Here is a 19,955-nt window from a genome sequence, read left to right as displayed (position 1 = left end):
AACTATGCCCAAGGAAATCAACTTTTTCTGCAGCTTTGCAAAAAATATTTTATTACAAGCATCTTTACAATCTTAGGTATATAACTGGTTATGACACAACAGATGTAGTAAATATTTGGGCTCAATATAGATGTTACATATTTGGGTAAATGTTACATTAGACATTGTTTTATGGCACTTAACTGGAGAACACAGTTTATGAAACGGCACCTTCTTGGTTCCTTGTAAAATAGAAAGATTGCGTTTACAGCCGGCATTTTTTCCACTTTTATTACACTTCAAAAGCATTCATTTAAACCACCAATATAAAGTTAACAGTATTAAAATCTTAATATTTACATTTTGCATTAAATAATCTGTTCAGTTTCTACTTTTATCATCCACTTGTGTGTAGAATTTACCTATTGACTGTACACTGTGTAGCTGCAAAGCTTAGATCTTTTCACTCAAATTGTATCTCCCCATGCATTACATAAAAACTAACATCAAATGAATGTACACATTTCTGACTAATTTCTTTTGTCAACAACAACCCACTCCTTCCGAATTCCCTAGACAGTCCCCTTCTTACAACTCAGCATTTATCTACAGATCATCGTATTCATGTGAGTTTTAGGAGATGATACAGTTTTTGGAGCGGTGGCCTTTTCTGCGACCAGTTTTTGAGCCATGACTTTGGGACGAGAGGGGAATGACCCTCGGGTAGTCCTCGGCATAGTAGCGCCCAGCAGGTCGAGGCTGCGGGATGGGCTGGCCCAGGAAGTATCCCTCCTCTTCAGAGTCCGATGATGACGAAGAGCAAGTGGAACACCACTCGTCCTCATCTTTATAGAGACCCATAAAATGCTGAACCCGGCGGTCTCCTTGGGAGGCACCCTGAAACATGTAGTCAGACCGGGATTGAGGGTATGCCAGTGGTTGACTTGGAGACCTTTCGCGGGGGTGATGTCGGTGATGTCGATATGGTCTCTGCGCCTTTTCCAAAGGCACCATGTTAAGGGCGATGTCCGAATGGGTTTTGCGGCTCCTGTGGTGTCTACTGTGGTGGGGACTCTGTCGGTTGCGTCCATGGTGACTTGACGGACGGCTTCTTTCCCGGCCCGCCTCGTCGTGGGCGTAAGCCCTCCGCTGTGGCCTCTCACTCATGGGATGCCTTCGAACATTGACCTCAAATCCATCATTATATCCGTTATCCACAGTGTCATCTGTGAACTTGACCATCTGAGGAGGCCTGGACTGTGACTTAGTCCTCCTCAGAGCTGGCGCATGGACAAACCCAGGAGGTGTTGCTTCTGAATGTGGGTACAGAGACAGAAGTCCTCCCCTTGTTGCCAAGTCTCCCTCTTGTGTTGACTCCTGTCCCCCCCTCTCCAAGTTAATGTTGAGAGAGTTGTTACTGTGGTGAAGATGAGATGAATTATAAGTCCCCATGTTGCTCATTTTCTCACAGCCATCTCCCACCAAAGGTTCCTGCATTGTATGAAGGGAGTAGACCGCAGGCCTATCCCTACCATCTCCGTCAACTGATGCACCTAAGAAAGCAGAAAATGTTTGTTGAGTGAACATCAAAACCAAACACCAAAACGTCAACCTCATCCTCCTTACCAGTGATGTTTGACAATGCCAATGAGTCCATGGAGTCCCCCACACCTTGCCCCGCCTTCCTCAGCTCATCTGCAATACATTCCAGTGTATCTTGGTACCACTGCCTCTTCTCTTGCCATAGGGTATGTTTCCCTGCACTAGACTGGTCCTGATCTTGGTCCAACTCTAACTCGTGGATTTTTCTGGCACTGGCAGGCCCTGGGTGACTTCCATAGGCGGAGTCTCCCAGCCCGTCCTGAGACTGTGCCCAGTACATTTCAGGAAGATGCTTCTTGCTCATGAGCCCAGGACTAAGACTGTTGGCTCTGGATTGATTAGAGGTTTGGCTCTGAGTGGGACTGGTAGGGGTTGGTGAAGAGGCAGTGATTCCAAGGGATTCTGGCTTCAACCAAGGGTCAGAAACACTTATCAGATGGTTTCTGTCATGGCTTGGAGATTTTAACGATGGCTGCTGAATCTGCTGCAACATTCCTTGGTCACCAAATTTGAGTAAGAGCTGAGTCATGTAGTCCTCATGCTGGGCCCATTCCTCGGGGTCCTCCTCTCCCCCAGCATCCTGCTCCTCACGATCCCTCCAGAACCTTTCCTCATCCAGGCCTAGATGGGAAAGCTTCTGCCCAATGTCGTCAATATCCCCATCAACTTCCCCCTCAACTAACTTGTACTCGCTCGCAGAGGCAATGGTGGAGGGGTTTAAGACTTGAGACTGTCTCCACTGTTCAGCCGGCCTGCTGCTCTTACCCATGCGAACACTGCGCCGGGATTCTCGTGAACGAGCAGACTGGAAGGCGGAGTCAGATGAATCTGAAGTGTGGATATCCTCCCCTTGGCTGCAAGCCTTCGAGCAGTAGATGCGCCCTTGTTTTGGCAAGAACGGACAGCCCAGCAAGGACGTCTTACACTGAGCACAACAGAAGCACTCATCTGTGGCATGCCAATGTCCACCTTCATAGGTCATTTGTGCATGGTCCACTCCTACAGGAAGACACATTTGTGAATTAGAAGAGCAACTTGGGTTTGGGTACTCCAGGTTCTTCAATCCAATCATTTGGACTTACCAATATTTTCACCACAAGCCTCACAGTACTCTGCATATAGCGACTCGAAACATCCACAGCAGTATGGCCGTCCGTCTTTCATGATGTAGCGTTGCCCCCCTAACATCGTCCCGCACTCAAAGCAGGCAAAGTGCTTCATGTGCCAATGCTGGCCCTCCGCCTCTGTGCACTCATCTGCGAAGATAATCTTAAGGAGAAGAGCATACAAATGGTTGGTGAAGAGCGATGAACCTCGACATCACCGTCGCTGCGACTTACCTCATCGCAAGAGGAACATCTTGGTTTCATAACTTCTGCATGGTGTCTCCCGCAGAGGATCTTTCCATTTTGGTAAAAATAGATCAAATCCACAAGGAGCTCTTGACATGTAGCACACACAAAGCATGCTGGGTGCCAGCAGGGGTTCGGTCCAGCCCTCGAGGCAAAGATCGCCATCTCTCCTCCATTGATACCACCCCCGCACTGCCAAAGATATACAAACAGTCATATTTTAGGAATCTCGTTAATGCAGTGGCTCTGCTGATAATCTACTGATAAGTATGTTTAAATTGTAGTGTAATACATTTGTTTTTAATAGACGTCCATCCCTGTTAAGACGGCTATAAAGCCAGCCATGTTCTCAAAAATACATCCGTGAAACCAGAACCACTGCTAAATTGAATGTAAGATGGATGCAAAGCATTTTAATCTTTTAAAACAAAACCACAGATTAAGTTTCATGTCTTTCAGAATAGCTGCCTGTTCCTTTTTAAATGCAGGATTAGCTCTTCTTGTAGCTGACATCCACTGATTTAAATCAGCATTGTCTTTCAATTTGTCTCGCTTTACGATGGAAGTCTTACATTTAATAACACTGGTTGAACCCGTGAAGCCGACTGTCCTTGGTCTCCAGTCGCCAAAGCTCATATGACTCCAGAGATTGTCAAAGTGTGTCTGAACGCACAATCACAAGTCTTAATTTAACCCACAAGAGCGAGGGGACGCCGATAGGATAGCATACCCAGCTGTTTGCGATTATTACGAGAGTGGACAGACGGCCATGACTCATGTATGTCCCTGACAACGACAGAAACTGGAGCTTTGTAGATTGTCCATGAACATGTGGACATTCATAGGTATAAGTGTGGCTTTGCGGAGATAAGAATGTGAGTTATGACCCAAGGAATACGTGACACGGTGGCATTTCCACAACGGATTAGCGTGTGTGTCAACATGTGTCGCTAGTTCTCAACATATAATGTGTTGTTTAGCATCTATGTTTGGGCGCTGACAAGATCTCAACCCCAAGCGACATAGCTAGCATAGCTAAACAGCAATTGTGGTTTCCTCATTGGTGAAGGGTTCCATTTATTCCGTTCCAGTGATTGTTGAAATGATGTTTTCCATTAGTTTGATTAAACACATTTGTAGTGACCATGATGGTCTGTAGTTGGATCGGGCCATGGTTTTCTGTTGTCCTAGTTTTGTTAGTTTCTTAGCAGGCTTTAACAATGAGCACTAGAAGTTTTCCCACATGTTACATTTTCGTTCAGTTTGAGCGAATGACTGATTTTGAAAAAGTTGAATCTCAGTTTTGATGTATAATCGTTCTTTGGAGATGTGGCTTGTTAGCAAGAAATTGGTGGACCTCCTCTCGGGGAGCTTATTTCACCACTCAGATGGTGCATGAGCTCTCCCCCGCTTCCTCCAAGTAATGAGCAGCGCTTTTATTAGTGAATTCCAAAGCATCACGTCAGCCGGGCCAGCTTGAGATATAAATAGCGTAAGAGCCACCAGTTGGTTTTCGTCAAAGTTGAAACTGCCTGATAGCTTCACGAGCACTAAATGACCTCTTTGTCCGCGTGCTCTCGGGCATCCGAGCGCGCCACCTACGTTTTCGCATCGAGTGTGTTGCAGAGCTCGGGGCAAGATCTTGGGCGTCCCCCTCCCGAGTGCCTCTCTTTTCCGCTGGGCGCTGAATATATGAAGCTCCCTGTTCTCTTCCTCTGTTAGAGACTGGCAATAACGAACCTGGCGGAGACAAGAGTAGTTTCAGTGGAGCAGGCATAAAGAAAATAACTCAAGCGGCAGATCAGCATCAGCAAAAGTGGTTTATTTTTAATTCTTCCACTTTTTCCCCATGTCTAGAGATTGTCGATTCCCAGATAAAAGACCAATACGCCGGGCGCACTTTCTCCCTTCCTAACCGCAGTAAGGCGAGGAATTCGTCCTCCTCAATCAGCAACAAACATTATAAAAGCGCCCCATCAAACACTGTTTATGTTGACTTAGACTTATTGTGTATCCGCTGGGTGTTTAGACAGAGACCACCTCTGTCAGCCCTCGTGTGGGTTGATAAAGCTCCCCGCCGTACCTCCTAATGTAAACTCTTATCAGCGCAGATGTGAAAGGAGGGCCCGCTTTACGAACCATAAAGCTGTTCTCCAGACGAGAGATTGTGGCTATTCTGTTTGTGTTAGTCCAGGCTTTTAATCATCTTTTATTGCCAGCAGAATCCACAACTTTCTCTCTGGCCATGATCCGATTTTGGTTTGGATTGGAATCGGTTTGACAAACAAAGCGAGGAATGATTACCTCATTATCGTGCGGCGGCAGCTGGTAGAGGAGCTGCCTGATCCGGTGTTTCTCTCCGGAGCTGTTAACATACGGCACCTTATCCTCCGGCAGGCAGGAAAAATACATCTGGACCTGCAGGTGAAGACCAACGCGTAGTTTTGTTATTGTATCAGTACAGTGCGTCACAGTTTGGGATCAATGAGGGCAAATAGGGAATCAATAAAGAATGGCTGCCACTGTGTATGTACGTATGTGTCCCTGATTAATCGAGCCAACATGTCAATCTCAATCCCGTCACAGGCGACCAACTGTGAGTAATGTTTGCTTAACCATTTTCTCTCTAAACATCAACATCAGATGCTTACTTAAAAAAACCGATCTGCTCGTAAGACTTAAGGCACTACCTGCTCAGGCCTAAGTCCCGGTGGCACCCACGCATACTCCTCCAGGGCACAGCCGGAGTCGTCGTCCGAGGTGGAGCTCCTCTGGAAGCTCATGGACACCATGCCCTTCTTCCCCCCAGGAAGAGGCTCCATCTCGGGGCCTCGATGCGAAGGACGCTGCCCTCGTTCACTGAGCTCCGGGTTCATCGCGCTCGGTCGCTGTGAATAGAAAAAGCCCCCAAAATAGTGTCATGTTTTTTGGTCCTCAACCCACTCGTGGTACGGGTCCTTTCATGCGTGATGAAAAACGAAAACACTTAAGAGGCTCTCCAGATGATGTGTAATGGAAAAAAACAAGCAAGCTTTTCCATTAGGACTAAAAGGCTCACGGAACAGTACTTTTCCCCCTCAATGTCTGAAACGGAAGATATTTCCGGACGTTTTCTTGCACGAGCAGGCTTTGTACAGTTCTTTGAATCTGCACTCGGCGTGCTCGGACAACAGATGTTGCCAGGGAGTAAACATCTGTTGCATTGCCGGTTGTGTAAGAACATATGTAAGCCTTCCATGGCCTGGATGACAAGTGGCGTTTTAAATATACATGAGACCATAAACTGGCATATCTGCAGCAGGGAAAGTGAATCTGGGGAAAAAGGTTGGATTTGCTTTTCCAGGCATATTCAGACCCGAAGAGGCCTCATAGTCTCTGTTAAGCGTCGTTCTCGGGCTTCATAGCAGCGGTTAAGTCCCGGGACAGTCTGTGACTCGATTTACCTGGTCTCTTTGAGCAGAACAGAACTTGTTTGAGGCCAAACAGATGCTTCACGTTGGCGCTGCCGAGTTTTGAGCGGTATGATCTTTCACATGCATGAGGGCGGCACTATCTGGGTCATTAGGATCTCCATGGCCTCTACTGGCAAAACAATCACGGGCTAGTTTAACTAGCATCTACGGCCTGTCGATAAGATCCTGCGAATGGAAAATTCGGATTCGCAACGCACTTCAGACAGAACACTGCTTCCATCCATTGCAAATGTCCGTCAGCCTTCAAGGCTTTCAAGCAAACAAGGATGGACAAGTATTAGCATTCTCCCCATTAGCATACAGTTCCGCCCTAGGGCCCAAAACACAAAATTTGCACGTTAAAAATGCTGTTAAAGACCAAACCAAAGCTGGTGCTCCGAGACAAAAGGAGTATTTGAATGTCACTTTGTTCTTCCGTGCCTAATCTATCAGGTTTTATGGTGGGATAGATAATGTTATCACTCTGAGAATTCTTTTTCCACCCACTCCACATGACTATCTCACGCAACCTTGTTAACACTAGTCAGCGGCACAATTAGATGATTGAAGTCTTTATTTTGGGACACTCCATCATTGACTATGTTTGAAGTATTTATGGATAGATAAAGTTGGTGACTGCAAAAAAAACCTAAAACCTTAATTACCTCTCTAGTAAATAGTCGGTTTATTTGGACGCACACAAAAACAATTAAGCACAACCACAACACTTTATAACCGCCTCCATCTTTGGGCTACCCTCAGACCTTGCAGATTCCTTCTCCGACCTATCAACACATATTTCGTCTTTGCAATAAGGTTGGACAGGTTCAAACGCACTTTTAAAAAAAAAAAAAAAAGGCATTTTAGGAGTCACAATATCGGGGTCTGTGTAAACATAGGCCAGATGTAGTCGGCTAACGGTTAACTGCGTGCTCCTCCCCCGCTTGACTGACACTTTTAGAGTGACTCCTTCACCGCTGATGTTAGACTGACTGGGTCAAAAAGTTATTTCAAACATAAATCCTTGATTAATCAAAGTGTCTGGAATTTATCGGTCTGATTTTCCAGAACGGCATTTGCACAATGACCAAAGATGTACAAACCGAAAATTTGGAATGCCAAAAAGCAAATGTTCCACAACGCTCGAGGAAAAACATTAGTGGAGTTCAAAGGCCCAGATCATCACTTCTTCACGGCGGTGTTATTTTAAGGACAAATGGGTATCACGGGCTCCACGAGGCTCTTCTGGAGCCAGGCCAAATCATGCTTAAGTGTTTGCTCCTTACCTCCAGGAAAAGCATCTTTCTTTCAACCTCGCTTCCTCTCAGCCACACAACGCCGGCTCTACATATCTTCAGCACCAAGGCTTTTTTTTGCTCTAATCAGTTCCAGATCCAACTCGGTCAGGAAGCCCCCCACCCACTCACCCCTCCTTCAAAATGTCTCCGAAAGTTAGAAGGGAGCACCTCATTTAGGAATCCCCAAATCCTTGAGAAGGAGATCCGAGAGAGGTGATGTCTCTATCTGGAGTGCCTGGAGTGTGTCGTGAGTGCATGTGCGTAGGCAGGTCTGACTCCCCAGGCCCCTCCCTCATTCCACCCCTCTCCTAGCTTTCAATCGCACACACTCAGACACACACCCTTTCCTCCACCCCCCAAAAAAAAAAACTTGCAGGAAAACCTCTCTGGATATTTGTGACGACTTGTCAGGCCGCAGCAGCTCCGAGGTGACTTATTTGCACAAGGTCGCAACCATCTGTCTTTGTAACGGCCTGAAAAGCAGGAATCATTGAAAACGCTCCGGCATGAAAAATGAGTTTACTCAATTGTCCGGCGAGACAAAGACGCCCCCCTCTTCCCCCCCTGACAACCGAGCTAAGTGACTTAACAGAAGGGACGGCGGTGCTGTTTGTCACATGCCAAATTAGCTGCCACCGATGAGGAATGGCTCGCTTTGCTAACTCGCTTAAGGCGAGCGAGCGCTTTGCCAACGCCGCCTTCTTTCCTGGCACGGCCTCTAGAAACTGAGCCTGAAACTCGAGTAACTTAAATATAATTCATTCATAATGGACATCTCACTGTAAGGCCTTTAGTAGGTATTTATTGGAAACGTTCTCATCATAGCGAATGACTTTTCCAGTTATTAGTTCTCCCAAATCGCATCTTGGTTCTCCCATAATGTTGACATGTGAGATGTCCAAGTATTTCCATGTGTGCCCTGTGAAGAGCTACGATAATAGAAGGGTGACAATGAGTTCGGGTTGAGGAGGGGGGGGGGGTGAATAGAGCATGAGTGGCTTCGTCCCACACAATAGGCACAAATCAGTCTTTCACACTAGGCCTAGACTTGTGGTTCCTTTGGGGACACAATGGGAACATTGACCTTGCGGTCTCCTCTGCTTCCTCTTCAAGAATTGCCCAAATATATTTGAATGTATGCCGCAGCTTTCCGTGATGTTGTTATTGGAGCCGTGGAAGTTCGGCCATATCGTTGTGTTTTGTTGAGTCATTAGACTCGAACGGATTCAGTTCACATGTCCGACACTCCTGAGCACAAAGTTAACTAATGGAGACGTTATGCGGTTACCTCTGACCCCCGGAGCATTTGTCAGTAAAAACTCACAAGGCTTGTGATTGTTTGCTTTGGATTCTCTATGTAGATGACATTCAAGTCTGGACTTCCCCCCCCCCGACAACCCAGCGATATTTCTGTGGCTTGACTATTACACATGGCGTCAACGCCAGTGTTAAAGGCACTCTTGTTTTTTATTTTTGAATTTTTGTGTGCAATTTTAGTTTGAGTTATTAACCTTGGCCATCGCTCAAATAGTCGTTGGGCCTGTTCTGAGCCTGCAGGGAGGCTTTGTGAAGTCAAATTGCTCTGTTTTGTAAAGCTAAGTGCTCCGTTTTCATCAGTAATCATCATTCTCACCTGCAATCAACAGCCGCCACTGTGTTTCGTCCCCAGGAGGGACGAAAGAGCTTAAACGAGCCCTTAGAATGTAAATATCGCAGGCCGTGGCCCTTCGAACAGAAATCACAAGGGCAGCGGTGAGGAGTCTCAACTTGTTGCAGCGTCATAAAAAGCAATGAGAGAGGTCGTCCTTAATGCTAACATAGCGTAAAACATAATATCCAAGACTTTGGATACACAGACAATTTGCATTCTTTGGCTAGCTCAAAGCTAATCCTCGCTAATAACTTAGCAAACGTCTTGCCAGTTCAGTGTTAATATTCCTTGACGTTCCTTAACTATGGCTGATTTAGGCTCCCGGTCATAAAAAGCAATGCTGAGATTTGCTAAGCCGCGGGGTGTTACTTATACGCCTTTGGGACAATGGCGGGACGGCCGTAAACGTGCCGTAAAATGCAGGAAATTGTCAAGTAAATGGCAAGCGACCTTAAGGAGAGGTTGTGGAGAGTTGCCATCCAGGGTTTGACTTGAACCAATTAGCTGCGTGTGAAATCCGTTTCTTATGCAGAGGCTTTGGCACATCTGAGTTATTTTCCTCTTCTCAAGTCTCCCAAAAAATCTCTTCAAATCACACAGAAGCCGATAAACAATTTCAATTAATCAGCTTACCACTTCGTAACATCAGAAAACTGTAATACCAATACAATGTGTGTCTTATCCTGCGCTGATTCAATTTAGTTAAGTGAGGCAATGTTAATAAAATCCAGAGGTCACCGTTGTAAGGCCAGAAACTTTTTTTTTTTTTTTTTTTATTTCCGGACCCCACACAATGCAAATCAGCATGCGGATTAGTCTTGATGCAATTTTCTTAGGGGGATAATTTGGTCCACCGGGAGTATTCCCTTCTTGTGTGTGGTCGCATACAGTACGGTACTGCATGCAACGTAGGAAGAGCCCCATGGGCTGACTTTGTGTGCTTGTAAAAACAGGAACCATACGTGTTAGGATCCGATAAAGCCTTTTTTTCCAGACTCCCGTATCCGCTTTTAGTTTGAAATACTCTCGGGGGGAAAATAGCCCTCGAATGATTATTTCGTAAAACTAATCTCTTAAAAAAATAATGACCGAAAAGAAAAAAAATAGTAAGGCAAGTGAACCGGCAAGGAAAATTCACACAAGACGTGGCTTGAAGAATGTTGTTGACTCACATGGAGAATTGTATTACAGAATGATTTACACTTGTGTCTCAGACGTGAGCCAAAATAAATGGCTGTCAATCAAGGCGAAGCGCCTCAGACATGGCTATGTAAGGTATGGTTAACAAATCATTTGACTTGCATTACATTTGAGAGGACCCTCCCCCTCCCCTGCCCCCCTCGTACATACAATGAATGCTGTATCATAGATACATTCGATGTAGGCCAGGGATTGAGGGTGTTTGCGCAACGGCTTAACGACAAGTCTCCGAGGGGATGGTACACCACTCAAGCGTCACACATACACATTTGCAGCACCCAGTACACAATTGGCAATAACGCTTGGCCGCAGTACGAATGAAACCATAACTTTAGATGTACAGCCGAGTCTTATTTTGGTATTTTGGCCAGTGAAGACCTTGAAGCCGTTCCTAGGCTCCGCCTCTCAGTTGTCATATCCCAGCCGGCCATATCCTTAGATGGCCTCTCCGTTCATTTGGACCCAAGTGATTGTTCTGAATAAAGCCCTCCTCCGGGTTTACCATCCGTCTCGCACTGCCGAGGTCTCGGCTCTCTAAACACACTGAAGACTAATCTGCAACAGATGGAAGAGGCAATAGCGAGAGGAAGCGATTTGAAAGGCTCTACCGCATATTTGTAAGCCTTCGGAACCAAATGATAGGCTTTCAGGCAACCCAAGTCATTGGATGACCGTAATGATGTGCACGACGGTTCCCCAAGGGGATCTAACTGGACATATTTGGACTTTCAAGCTGTCTGTCCTCAACCAGATGTCTAGAAAGGCCCTGAAGGGCATTCCGGGGGAGCTTTCCACCCCTTCATACTCTCCGAAACATCTCCAAAATCTATATCAAAAGAGCCGTAAATATGGATGTAAACACATAAACAAGCCCTCACATGTTGAATTTCACGGGCGGCTGGTTGGGGATAATGAACGCCTTCGCTCGGAGCTTTTTTTTTAATTTTTTTAGGTCAACAGTATAAAAAGAACTTTTAAGTACCTCATTAATGCAAAGGGCAATTTAAAAGTCGCTTCCACAAAGACTAGCAAGAAACAAATGGATTTTTTTCACACCCAGACAACTGTTAAATTACTGTTTGTATCGCTGGGAACACTTGGAAAGCCCCAAGCTTTCATCCGCTAACCGCTAAGGTTGATGATGCTTCTTCTCTTGAAGAAACACGTCAAAGTAAAGGATAGTTTTTTGTTCTTCTTTTCGGATTGCTGTCGTTCTTTCGAATTTTGCGGCTCCAAACACGGCTTGATATTTGCGGTTTACGTCATCGGCGACGCAACGTAACGACAATAGAGAGACTGTTTGATAAATACAGTCAGACTCCACACCCTTTGCTCTCACGAGATTCCACTAACTTCCTGACTCTTGAGTAGCATCAGATTGGACAAAACCATTTCCCCCCCTGGATGAAATCCTTTGGGACGATACGAGGCCGCAAAGACGTCTGCTGACCACCCGAGGAAAAGATCTCATGTTGATTACCGTAACGTCTATATTGGAAAATACAGGCAAGTAGTTAACAGACACGCATGAGACCGATTTAAAGCGGAGTATACCATTCATCATTTTTTTAATCAGCCGCACACAACCAAACAAACAAACCGTAAATATTGTGTTTCGCAGACAACGCCGAGATTGTTATTGCTTCCATGGCGATGCACTCGTGACATCATTCACTAGTTGTGAGTTTTCAGCCATATCTTGACTTGGATCTGAAGCATGCAGTTCTTCAATTCACTGTAATTGACGTCTACCGTATTTTGCAGTGTCGCTGGGTGGTCACACAACTGGGAATAATTACGTGCTTGCCGCGCCGACGTCTTAAACGAGATACTATCTATACTATTAGACTAACAAGCCTTTTAATTATTATCATCTAATAATCATCACCTTTTTTATGTCTGCATGCTTGGAGACTGGGATGTCTGGGAAGGTTTTTTAGCATGTGTGTGTGTTACAGGGCTTTAATCATCATCAAATAGAGCTGTGTGTACAGGTAATTAAGTTGGTGCCGAAGCGACTCTCACTCGCAGCCGGGAGTCTTCGCTCTGCGGTCCCGCAATTCGTGTAGGGCATTTATTCGACGTCTGGCTCACTTGCATTCCCCGCAAACTGACCATAATACTAGCCTTGTGCAGCCAGTGCGGCCCGCAGGGTTCCGTGTATAACCACCAGAGCAAAAAGATCCATATTAATGGTCAGAGGGAGTGATGACAACCCCCGCTGGTATGCTAACACCAACTTTCACATTGCTTAGCCCGGTAGCTTAAACGCTAAATGGTATTTATGTTGCGGTGTTGTAACTCAACCAAGTCATATTTGAAAAACAAATATTTTTGGGGATATATATTCCGCGGGAATGTATGCTAGCAACGAGACAGGAATATACATTGTCGTCCTAGCCGAAGCTAAGCTAGCTCAGGCATCGATTCTTTATCCTCTGCAAAGATTCGAGCGATATTAGTCCCGCACTGATGAGCTGAGAAGAGTTGAGACATGACCAAGAGACTCCTTTTGTACCGATTTGCTTCTGTTTCTCATTATTAACTGGTCTGGTTCTTTGCATACTGGCTCCTCCGCGCACACACAACCAGAGGGATCGCTGCTTGGCAAGCGTGTGTGTGTGTTTTCTGATGTTTGCAATGATTTACACACCCCGCTGCTCGATTAATTCCAGTTTGCGGCTGCACAAATACGGCACTGTGTGCACATGTTGGTGTGAGGTTCGAGACTGACAGACGTGCGCATAGTCGGGACAGTGTTGAGTGTGGATGTGGAGGTCTCACACACGCACACACACACACACACACACGTACACACACACGTGTTCGGACACAGAGCGCTCACATTCGTGTTTATGTTTCTTATCAACTCAATTTGTTTGATCTAATTCCAGTCTGTGCTGCGTGCATGGAAACATCTTGACTGCTTCATTCCCTAAATCAGAAGTCAGCCAGCTGCAAGACACCCGAAAAGTTGTTACTGATTTTCTGTCATGCTGTAAAACAACAAAGACTCAAGCATTTAAGCCACCATTCTTGCAAAATATGCTTTTGCCGATTCTCATTTATGCTTCTCCATTGCACATTGAGATCAGTCTTACTGTTGTTGCGTTTAGTTTTTTTTTTATTTCCAGGACAGTGTCCAACAATACCAAAACAATCTCTAAGGCTGGATTTCCTTTCTGGCACTTGTACAACAGCCCGAGACGGAGAATCTGGCTCGCATATGACAAAACAAAGAACAGTGAAGGATGGAGTCACTTATTGTGGATAGAAACACGCATGTGACGAGAGTCTCGTCCATATGATGTGTTTCTGTATAATTTGAAAATACACAGCATAGGAATAACCCCAAATTATTGTTCAGGCTTCTGATCGGCTATTAGCGCCACCTACTGCCTTGGTGGATTTTCAAAAGTAACTCCTGGCCCCCTGCGCGCATCAAAAATGGCTGACCAATTAACCGCAGCTTAACTGCAACTGGATCCAAACACCCTTCTCACACTCACACACAGATACTCATTAACAAAGGCTTAGCATTGCTTAGCGCCCCCCACCTCCATCCAAGAACGGCCCCCCACGAAGGGAGAGGGGCGGGGTACACACCTCACTCGTCACCTGATCCTCACTCTTGACTGCTCTGATCCTGAATCAGCAATGAAAACTCGGCGTGGGGTATCAGCTGGCGTAAGCACCCCCCTGCACAAGATCTGCTCTGTCCCAAATGGACGGATGCATCAAGTGGAGTTTGCAACTCAAAATAAGCTTTCCCAGCGGGCTGCTTATACCAGTAACCACCACTAGAGGTCACTAGTGGCTTCAGCCCACTTTTGGCTGCAGTGACACTTCTCAGCAAATCCCAAGTGTGTTCATTTTCATTTACCCCCCTTGCACTCCATTGATGAAAATATATCTATATTTTTTTAAATGGGCCATGATGACACGATTCCTAATCACCGGCGAGCGTTGACTTAGTTTAGCAGTTTGTCCACATGACACGTTTATGGCCGGTCGGAGAGGTACGTCGAGTGGGCTCGTAAAGAGGCAGACAAGAGAAAAAGGCAGCGGGACCACCTGAGTGACAGGCAACAGCTGAGTCCACACATCTGGAAAGGACAATTCGCACCCCCCCACACACCCACTCAGCCCTGCTCAGTGCGTCTTAACACATTGTAAGCTGAAAATCCCGCACACAGCTGCAATTTCACTCTCAGCCACAGTTTAATTTCACTTTCTGGGACGTGGTTATTTAAAAAATACACCGTCACGATCGAATAATGATGTGCCGAAAACTCACCCGGTAGGCTCGAATGGATGGGTAGAATATTCCCTCGAAATGAAATCACAGTCGGGGCATCCGTGCAGCGGTCACTAAAACTTAACTGCAAGGCTTCATCTCCGAGTTGAGTCAAAGAGAGAGTGAGCAGTTTGCGCAGCTCTGGCACCAGCTTAGAGAGTCGAGGAATGATATTAGCAGTTCTGGATGTCTATTGGCTTAAAAATATACCCCCCCCTCCCTCCCTCCCTCCCTCCTCCTCCTTCTCCCCCCCTCCCCTCTGCTTCCAGTACGTGCAGCCTCTCCTCGCTTGGGACAGACAACATGCTGTATTTTGTATTCCGCTCCAATAACCAACAGGTCTCGTGATATTTGGAATCATAATAATCGTTTTCGCGATGAGATCACCTCCAGGCGTTGAAAGTAGAGTAAAATACGACGAGGCGATCGTGAACTTGCTGGAAAGTTGTCAGTTTTTCAGATGATTTATGACAATATCAGCGTCATTTGTTTGCCGCTGTCCTGTATCCGCGCCATTCAACGAGACGCCGAGCCTTTTTCAAAAAAAAAAAAGGGAAATTCGATCGTCTTTTGTTTGTTTCTCAACCGGGCCCGTCGCAGAATAGAACGCGCCCCAGCGCCTCTTTTGTGTGTCCACACAGAAAACTGTAACATTAAGCCTATTTACAGCAGACAGAGAGGGAAAGGGATATAAAAGTTAAGCCCCGTAGGCCTACGGATGCAGCCGAAGAGGAAGTGAGGATCAGTGCGGCATGGGGAGAACCAAATGGGGGGCCCACCCCGGGTCAGTAAATCCTGCGAGCGAAAACACGGCCCGGTTCGAGCGCATCGCACTTGCCTGCGTGTTTTTTATTTACTTAGCAGCGCTTTGAAAACAAGCCGCATTGATGTGGGCCAACGCACTTTGTGATGGCAGCTCGGATGTCAGCGGCAACGAAAGCTTATCTTTTCTATCGACTCGCAGGATTTTATCTTTTAGCCACGCCGGGCTCATCTGTCACGTTGCTGTCATCGTTGGTCAGCGTGAACTTTTCAACATACACGTGTCGCCGTTATTGTTTCATACCCGAGGAGCTTCTGTTTTGACAATATTGCCGTCTGTACTTGAAACATTTCCAAGATTTTACATGGTGTCGTCAAAGATAAATGTAGCATAATGTTTTGAGGTCCCGAAAAGGGCACACACGTACAGTGTCGACTTAAATCAACGTTGCGGAATAATTAATACTACTTTTGCTAGCCGCTAAATCAGTCAACGTGAGTCAACCCTCTACCGAGGGAAGACATTAGTTTCCGTTTCTGGCCGTGACCTCCCTCGGGCTTGGCTTTATGCCTCTTCTCTTTCTCGGTGACCCCGAATAACCCGGCTTCAAACCCCCTCCCCTCAGATAGAATGAGGTAAGTGGCTCCAGACATGGCCCCGAGGAGAAATGTCAATCATACTGTGGGAATGTGGGTCCAGCTGATCCCCGCGACGGCAACCCGGGCGCTAAATGCATCGGAATCATCCTCTGACTAAGCACAGACTTGAACAATAGTCCTTTCTTTGTCATACCAGCGCGGGTATTTTGGAAAAGCTGAGTCTGCAGCGGCAGGATCCACTTTGGCTCACTCGCCGTCACTCGTCATGTTTACTTACCTGCGATCCCGTGTCATCGCCACGGTAGCCACAGGGAAGACGAGTCAAAGGATGGGGGGGGTTGCATTGGGTGGGCAACCTGTTATCGCCGAGCTGTCATCAGATATGTCGGCTCACTCAAGTCAGGGCAGATTCGGTTACATGGAGTGGAAGGCCCAACGCACAAGTTCAAGTCTAGTGTTTTACCATGCTCATGCTAATGTTGCTAGCGTCAGTGTGTAATGAGTTCGAACAGGAAACACATTGATCAAATGTTTTGATTTATTTTCAAAATCATTTGAAAATGTGGACTCAGTCAGACCAAATGCTTTTGTTCTACCTCCATGCTCAACATGAGTGACTTTCCGGAGATGTACGTAACTCGGAGTGACAAGTAGACCTTTAAGGGTCAGATACGCCGCGACACAAGAGAAGCTTAGCCGACTAATTCAACTAATTCTGGTATTTTTATGAGTGGGAACGTTTCGGGTGAATGGAGTGCAGCCGAGACATTCTTCATTTTTGGAATTCTTGCCACCTCGGAGAGGTAATTGTTGAATGAGGTAAATCAACAGTTAGCGTTCCACCCCCCAGGAGGCATACTCGAATGTGCACGCAGCTTCCTGACGCCTCGGCACGCCGTGACAGCTGTGTGTGGCACAGAGCGAGTTAAACGTTAATCCCGTCAAGTGGGTGTGCCGTCTCCTCGTCGAGTCCAATACTTTGTGCCATCTTGGCCGGATAGTGTAACTTCATAGCGGTTGTTTCTAAAGTGCTAGCATGCACCGCGGCGTTTGTTATCCAACACGTACGCAGGTGCTACTCGCATTAACTTGCATGTCAGCGCCGCTGAAACTTCGAAAAACGGTTGCACGAAGCAATTACATTTCCATCTGCGGTGTGTGTGTGTGTGGAGAGGAGTGGGGGAGTTTCACCCTCAGGGCTGTACTGTAAAACGGTGAAATCCCAAACGCGGGAGCACTTTAATTTTGCGCAAGATTGTCTCGTAACTTCAGGATTCATTTCATATTTCCGCCAAACTGGTACAATTGGAATTTAGGGGCAAAACTTCCTCTCAGTATTTTTTTTAGGGACCGGTGAACTTGAAATGAGCTTTCCTACTGTCTGTGTGTAGTAGCTGCTCCTTTTTTACACCTATAGATCTGACAAGCGATGACCTCACTCTTAAGTTAATACTAAACCTCCTCTATATGGCGTTGTCTAATTTTTAAACCTCTCCTAACCCCAACGTTTCCCTACCCTAAATGTTAGCAAAGCGAGATTTGATGACACAATAAACGGCCCGCTCGCGTCTTTGACAAACATGACATCATTTCTTTTTTGAAACGCCGCCATTCTTGCGAGTACAGACACCTAAGTGTCGTGTTTGGAGCCGAAAAGCAAACACGAGGCACTTCCAGAAAAAGACGGATAGAATGAGAAAGTGATGGAAGGGCTGTCGGGTTTTGTTTCAGGTTGATAAGAGAAAAGTAGTTTGTTGAGCGGCCGCCGTTGACATTCATTGTCTTATTGGTCTCAAGTCTCAAGCGACGTGCTCCAAACCTTCATTGGACGCTATCCAGTAACGTGAGAAGATGGTGTTGTTCCTTCTTATCTCATCTATGTTTTAGCACGTAAACCATCGGTGTCAAACCTCAGGCCCGGGGGCCAGATACGGCCCGCCACACTATTTTATTTGGGCCGCAAAGCATTAAATTATCTTCACTTTTTTAAATATCTGAATATTTTGTTTTTACTCATCTCAAAACTAGTTATTCATCAGTTTGTCGTGCAGCTAATACTGTATAAGGTGTTGACACCCCCGAGGTGGGAACCTGGCTCCGATAGGCAAATGAAGCCCAATGAGAAACACATGTCTTCCCCCCCCCCCCACCCCCCCCCCCCCCCAAATGGAACGAAAGAACAAACCACCCCGTTCTGATAAGAGTGTTGCGTTTCAGATGATGTATGCATACGCAGCGCTTAATCAGCGAGCAGGCCCTCGGAGAATGGCGCTTGTGATATACGTGCTGGTGATGGACTGCTTTCTTATGAGAAGCGAGCGACCTTACTGTACGCCGTTTTGCGTGGAAAACCAGAAAGGGGGCGGGGCCAGATAATACGGTCATTCCTTTTATTTAAGCCACAAGAATTCGCCTGGCGTGTACCATCCCAAAAAGTATGGAGTTTGATGAAAAGCTGTTCACAGCTTGTCTCTGTCCTCCGGCGTGGTTGCGAGACAAAAAGCAGAGCGGGGAATATCAAAGAATTTGTCTGGACAATAGGTTTACATTAAGGAGACAACCAGAAAAGATCTCTGGGGGTCTGTTTCATTTCCTGGATTTTACACAACCCATGGTAGCTTGGATTCCCAACGATACATATTCAGATTTGTCATTTAGACTTGAAGTAGCATTGTCAGGTTATCCGACCCGGCCGTCCTTTTCAAATCGGGACACCCATAGGTTGTTTATATATTTGTGCACCACCATAAACCAAAATGCGGCATCACCGCCGACGCAAGAATGTCAACAAAGCCATCCTCTGGAGACGACGTGGCGTCTTCTCCAGATCTCCTTTCCCACCATCGGCGAGTTTCTGAAGCCTTTAACAATGAGAAAAAGCGGGAAGTACGCGGATAAAGGATATTTTCTAAAGCAACAATAGAGAGGAGATAAAGTGATCGGAGGATGTGTCTGCAGTGTTTCGAGAGTGTGTGTGTGTGTGTGTGTGATGAATGGCATCTCGCTATGTTCCTGTTAGGTGTGACTCACCATTACGGCCTCGGCAGGCTGCTGCCTTGGCATCGTTCGGTCGCCGCGGCAGCCAAGTTTTGCTGACTCGTCAGTGAGTGTGTGCTGTTAGAATTACAGAAAATAATCCCACCCCAAAAAAAAAAAAGAGGATATTTGTGTTTCTTTAATGTATAATTCTCCCACTTTTACAAAGGTGCTTTTTCGGTAAAGCAACCTTTCATGCCGCTTGACAGAGCTTAACCATCTGTGTGGAGCAGCGGGGGAGACCGGAATCGAGATAAAACCTTCAGCGCCGTCCCCCCAGGGAACAAAGATATCAGAAGATGCCCTTGCCGATGCTTTCTTAATTTAGTCCCAAATGCAATTCAAGCCTCCTCTGCACTAATTTGGTCCCGTTTGACCTTCAGTGAACATTGATCTTTATCAAATAAGCAAAAGCAATATTTTTGCCCTGATAGCTTACAGTGGTCGGTTGCCAGAGTTGCGTCGTTCGTTTGTGTAAACAACAATTATACATAATGACATATTTCCCGTGCCAAAAGTGAAGTCCAAGAGCGAAGGCGGCAGCGTGCCCGTCGTTCTATACAAACGAGTGAGCTCCAACAAAAAAAAAAACGGCAAAGGCAAACTTTTGTTGTTGCAACAACAAAACAAAGGCTTGATTTCAGGCCACAATGTTTTCCCAACGCAGGGATTTTTTTTTTTTGTGCATAAACCTAACATAAGCTCCATTAGTAGCAGATGAATTTT

General features: G+C 46.1%; 2 protein-coding genes across 3 annotated transcripts in view; one reads left to right on the top strand and one right to left on the bottom strand.

Moving 5' to 3' along the window:
• Positions 1 to 19,955, top strand: part of pphln1 (periphilin 1) — a 38,393-nt gene that overhangs the window by 7,595 nt on the left and 10,843 nt on the right. The window lies entirely within an intron of this gene.
• On the bottom strand, positions 35 to 15,019 carry prickle1b (prickle homolog 1b). Of its 2 annotated transcripts, none has more exons than XM_088367581.1 (8): positions 14,832 to 15,019; positions 5,624 to 5,821; positions 5,238 to 5,351; positions 4,536 to 4,673; positions 2,922 to 3,125; positions 2,664 to 2,850; positions 1,606 to 2,580; positions 35 to 1,532 (listed from the first exon to the last, which is right to left on the bottom strand). In XM_088367581.1, the coding sequence occupies exons 2-8, from the start codon at positions 5,807 to 5,809 to the stop codon at positions 613 to 615; spliced, it is 2,724 nt and encodes a 907-aa protein (XP_088223707.1). In that variant the 5' UTR covers positions 5,810 to 5,821; positions 14,832 to 15,019; the 3' UTR covers positions 35 to 612. The 2 variants fall into 2 exon arrangements, with proteins under 2 accessions (XP_088223707.1, XP_088223706.1); XM_088367580.1 differs by lacking the exon at positions 14,832 to 15,019 and adding an exon at positions 7,672 to 7,937.

The sequence above is a fragment of the Syngnathus floridae genome, chromosome 22 (genome assembly GCF_059516105.1).
Source record: "Syngnathus floridae isolate MCC-2025c chromosome 22, RoL_Sflo_1.0, whole genome shotgun sequence".
NCBI lineage: Eukaryota > Metazoa > Chordata > Actinopteri > Syngnathiformes > Syngnathidae > Syngnathus > Syngnathus floridae.
This window is presented reverse-complemented; position numbering and strand designations above follow the sequence as displayed.

Excerpts from the sequence above, each read along its gene's own strand:
- prickle1b (XM_088367580.1), bottom strand. Across the intron at positions 2,581-2,663 it reads GGCTTGTGGTGAAAATATTG|GAGTGGACCATGCACAAATG; the intron begins GTAAGTCCAAAT and ends GTCTTCCTGTAG. Across the intron at positions 1,533-1,605 it reads GGCATTGTCAAACATCACTG|GTGCATCAGTTGACGGAGAT; the intron begins GTAAGGAGGATG and ends CTGCTTTCTTAG.